At 46.6% G+C, this 4,749-nt stretch overlaps 1 protein-coding gene across 1 annotated transcript; it reads left to right on the top strand.

The window, feature by feature from the left end:
• Positions 1-347: 347 nt before the first annotated feature.
• Roc2 (Regulator of cullins 2) lies at positions 348-4,422 on the top strand. Its single transcript, XM_077698416.1, has 3 exons — positions 348-526; positions 729-776; positions 4,087-4,422. Exons 1-3 carry the CDS (start codon positions 376-378, stop codon positions 4,203-4,205), a joined length of 318 nt encoding a protein of 105 aa, XP_077554542.1. The 5' UTR covers positions 348-375; the 3' UTR covers positions 4,206-4,422.
• Positions 4,423-4,749: the final 327 nt, after the last annotated feature.

Below are 4,749 nucleotides of genomic sequence, written 5' to 3'. Positions count from 1 at the left end.
AACAAAAGAAAAACAAGCGAGCGAGCGCAGAAAAAAAGCTGACTGCTGAAGGCAAAATAAGCAGTACTTTTGTTACCGTTCCCCATTTGCGTTTCTGCGCTAGTTTCGGTTTTCGAATTTCGGTTTCGTTTTTCTGACATGATTTGTGACTGAACTGGCAAAGTTCACCATCAACCTTTATCTAAGAATTTTATGTGAACAGTTTTGGCCATGCGGCTCATTTTTGGGAACAACATTGTGTACTGCCATTACTGCTACAATCTGTTATCGGGAGTTTTTTTTAGGAGGCGTTGATCGGGCAAGCTGCTAATGCGCAACTGACGTTTGTAGCGGCTGATAGGCTGACACGGCAGCGAACGTTTGTGTGCATCAAAAATGGCAGACGAAGATGATATTGACAAGGATGGAGAAGCTAACGGGCAAAAGCCAGACAAAATGTTTGTTCTTAAGAAGTGGAACGCTGTGGCCATGTGGAGTTGGGACGTAGAGTGTGATACCTGCGCCATATGTCGTGTTCAAGTGATGGGTAAGCACGCCTACGAGGCGACGCGTTGCTTAAAAGTTGCTCTCCGTGTATCCCGCTTTGTGCACCGTCACTCAGGCGATGCATTACTTTTACCCCGTGTTGCAATACGATGTTTTCTAGACAGTTCGCCTTTATTTCTTTGCTGCAACCCGGTTTTTCTTTGCCACTGCTTGTTTCTCAGCTGTTTTCTTTCATTTTCTAGATGCCTGTTTGCGGTGTCAACACGAAAACAAACAGGACGATTGCGTGGGTAAGCTGAGTTTTGCGCCTGCCCCATTTCAGAATGAATCAACTTGCAGAGTGAGGCGTAGTGTTCCTGCGTTAAAGTAAGTCGGGTCTTACGGCGTCGAAGAAGGTTGTCTGCAGAAAAAGTTGGTAGTTAATTTTAAAGCGCAGCAGGAGACACTTGTGCAATGGGAATATTCTCCGAAAATAGAGTATTTGTACCTTTCCAGCACATGTGCAACCTGCACCCACCCATCCCTTTTTTTTCTTCTCTCCTTCCACCTGCGGCTAAAGGCTGCTCATCGTTCGTTGGCATAAAGCTAGCAAAACTAATATACCCGAAGCGTAGCAATTTTGCACTGGTTATTCAGCACGTTCCAGAACCACCATCACTAGCCCAAATGTGAATTCTGCCGAAGCTTGATAAGTAAGAGGAGCTGGCTGCTACTTTTGTGTTATGGTTGTGAAGATGGACTCTCAATGCAGGGGCGTAGGCGCATGCCACATTATCAGCTGATCTGAAACAGAAAATCCTTGGTAACTTTTCCCTGCTGTCAGAGTCAACAATGTGCAAACCAACGGGAGGTTGTTGACTTGTTTTTGGAGCTGGGTACCACAGTGCTTTCAGTTCACTGACTTCAAAAATGGTAGCCGCGTAGGTAGGGTTGCAGCCAAAAGGGAATAGACCTGGCTATGGTGGAAACTAAAAATATTTCTCATGACCTTAAGTCTGCTTACATGCTTTGAAAGCAGAATCCTGGTGATATGTATCAAATACTTCGTTACTGCTACATTGTGTTTGCATCTCTTTCGCTGCGTCGTCTTTTGCCGCGAATTACTCTGGCAGGCAAACTGGCCACCATTCACTTAGCAACTTTCCTTCAGTCAGAGCTCTCCTTCGTGTGCACCTGTTCTATTCCCGTGCCATCACATTATGATTCACTTATTGCCGTATTCTCAGCCCCTCCTCCTCTCCATTTTCTCCCTCCACTCGGCTGAGGGGTTATGCATGGGGAAATCGATTTCAAGGATCTCCTTCACTGGAAGCTTGAGTGGAGGAAGGATTCAAAATACCAGCATTAGAGTGTGCAGTGGTAACACACCCAGCTCCTGCTCTGGAGACTTGGGATCATACCCTACATGAATGCAGGTGGGCTTTAAAGGGACACTGAAGTGATTAGTAAACATTGGAAGAGTCAGCAAAGTCAATATAGGTACAAAGGAAATAAAATCAACTGAAGCTTTTACAGTACAGCATAAAATTACGGAGCAGGAAGCACTTTTTTGCGCTTGGTGAACAAGCACAGCGGTCAGCAGCACGACCACACATCTGCGAACCGCTTTTCCGTTTAAGAAATTCAATTGCTAGACGTGAGATATTGTAGAAATTTGGGGGACGCTTACTGCACGAGCACTGTACAACAAATAGTCACCTAAGCTGCTTGAAATGCTAAAACTAAATGAGAATGTAAACTGGTTATACATTATATACCTTATATTTCCAACACTGGCAGCGCTGGCCCGTGGCCGAGTGGTCTGGAGCGCTAGGTATGTTGTTTCGCAAGTGACAAGCTTGAATCCCCGAGGGTACATTCTTTTTTCTTCTTCTTCTTTTTTTTTTTTTTGTAAGTTGACTTTTTTGTTTCCACTCGATGTTTTCTATACCGAGTTCACCATTTTTGGGTTGTTCACTGCGCTACAAACTAGTTCACAGAACGCGCGCAGGCTTCACTGACACGCTAGCGAGTTCTCGTTGGCATGCTGTTGCCATAAGCACAGACTGCTTGCGGGCAGTGGGCACAGGCCGGAATCAAGACCCTTGGCCTAGTGCAAACACGCTTTTTACGATACAGGCATGAGTGAGGCAAGCTCCAAATATATGGGGGAAAAGCGCATGGCGTTTGAGCGTCTGCAGTGATGTGGAGGGCGTTTATTCACTGCGTAGGCCTCGGCTAGTGATTGCTACGATTCCAAGCCGTCCTGGGAGGCTTATCTTAGGCATTTTACAGCTGACAATATGGCAGAAGCGCGGTACGATTACTGAGATATCGAGAATGCCCATCCAACGATGCCGTCGTATGTCATGCATGTTGTTTTACAGAACCGAAACCGAAACGTGTTTGAATGCTAATCGTGGGCGTCGTCCAATCAAGGTGCATCTCCTCCCGTCGTCACAGCCTTTAGTTGGTGCGGCCGCCGCAGACCGCGCATGGTGGTTTTTCTTCTTTCGCGCTTTATAAAATAATTACTGATTTGTCAACCGGATAAACGATGAAAAGTGTGTTAATTTGAGCCAGTCTACGCAGTGCAAGCAAAAACAGGAGCTTGACAAATTCGCTTGTCAAGTGGAGATGTTGTAGGCCCTTAACAGTGGAAATGTTGCAGGCCGAGCCTTTTCGTCGATCTGCTGTAGGTCGTGCATCACGCAGGGGCGTGGATCGTATATATAGAGGCGAAACAGCTTTTTGCAGCAAGCACAGGCAAGTGACCAGATAATGTCGTAATGAAAATGAACGTGGACTACAAAGCTTCGTAGCTGCAATGGCAAAGGAGGGGGTGTGACATCTTATAGACTAAATGCTAGTGACCACAATTAATTCCGAGGCTTAGCAGTGAAATGCAGATTGCGGCGGCCGTGCAGTTCGTTCACCCTCGACAGATGCTGCTTGGCTAACCTAAGCCAAGCGCCTGTGATGTTATCTGGCATCCGTAGGATGCGCTGTTTCCCCTCCTGTCTTGTTCGTACTCGATGCGCGGGCGAGTACAAACCTCCGTGAGCAGGTTCCCAGACCCACGGCGGCCTCACAGAAACTGCTTCCCAGAATCACCGATAAGGGGCGCAGTGTTCTCACAGGGGCGGGTTCCTTTCCTTCTCACCAGGGGAGGGAGAAGTTAGGGAGCCTCCCGGCGCTGATGTTTAGCTGCTGATTCCTTTTTGTGAACTCTACAATTCTCGCAGCGATGACGCTGCTGTTATCGGGCCAGCGCCTGTTGACACTTTAGCCGACAGAAGAGTACCACAGCTTCGCTGTTTCAGCAGATTTCACGCTGAGTAGAACTGGGTGTAGTTTCTTTTTTTTTTTTAATTTTCTCTTTACAGTGGTGGCCATTGTAATTCCGGTCGCATTGACGTTAACAATCACTTTTTTTGCATTTGATGAAACTTGATGCTGATGCGTAGACAGAGGCACAATTGAAGGCTGTTGTGAGATAAATGGGTTGGTGCTCTGTTAGCAGCTCCTTTTAGATTATGGGGTTTCAGCACTTGTGCTTCTGCAGGCTTTCTGACGAGCATGAGCTGCACTGATGCAGGCTCCTTTCTTTCTCTCTTCCAGTGGTGTGGGGCGAGTGCAACCACTCCTTCCACAACTGCTGCATGTCCCTGTGGGTGAAGAAAAACAACCGGTGCCCACTGTGCCAGCAGGACTGGATCGTTCAGCGCATCGGCAAATGATCTCGTGCTTTCACCCGGTGCTTGTGTGTGTTTTGTGTGTGCACGAGTGTGGCGTCCGCTTCGAGTTGGAAGTTCTTCCACTACGGCCGGCCTTCCCCGTTGCTACAAGGGCACGGAGAACAGAGGCGGTGTGAAGAAACTTTTTGCGAGACTTCGTTGAAGATCTTTTGTGTGCGTTTTTCAGTGCTGGAAAAATAGAGATGTTTTGACTGTGAAAGGTGCAGTTCATTGTGTCAGTGCTTTACGGCGAGAGCTGTGTGCTTGCTTGTGGCCAAAAATATTAAGACATCAAACTGTGCGCCAATTTTATTACAATGGTGTATTACTTCAAAAACACACCCGCAGTGTCAGGCAGGAAAGCATTTAACTACTAGAAGAAGAAACTGATTCGAACACAATTGCATATTTTTCAGTCACTGCTTGATGAGGCCGAAATTAGTGAATGTATGTTCATTTTTAAAAAAATAAAAGGCAGTCTAAAAAAAATAATTGCTGTTTGCTGCTTTACCATGCACTGCTGCGCTTAAAAATGAGGCTTTCCAGC

This window comes from Haemaphysalis longicornis, unplaced genomic scaffold (genome assembly GCF_048455015.1).
Source record: "Haemaphysalis longicornis isolate Haplotype H1 unplaced genomic scaffold, Haemaphysalis longicornis Haplotype H1 scaffold_2, whole genome shotgun sequence".
In the NCBI taxonomy this organism is placed as follows: domain Eukaryota; kingdom Metazoa; phylum Arthropoda; class Arachnida; order Ixodida; family Ixodidae; genus Haemaphysalis; species Haemaphysalis longicornis.
The sequence above is the reverse complement of the archived record's forward strand: the minus strand, read 5'-3'. Positions and strand labels throughout refer to the sequence as shown.

Coding starts and splice junctions, on each gene's coding strand:
- Roc2 (XM_077698416.1), top strand. CDS start 376: ATGGCAGACGAAGATGATATTGACAAGGATGGAGAAGCTAACGGGCAA. Junction 527..728: donor ATGTCGTGTTCAAGTGATGG/GTAAGCACGCCT, acceptor TTCATTTTCTAG/ATGCCTGTTTGCGGTGTCAA. Junction 777..4,086: donor CAAACAGGACGATTGCGTGG/GTAAGCTGAGTT, acceptor TCTCTCTTCCAG/TGGTGTGGGGCGAGTGCAAC.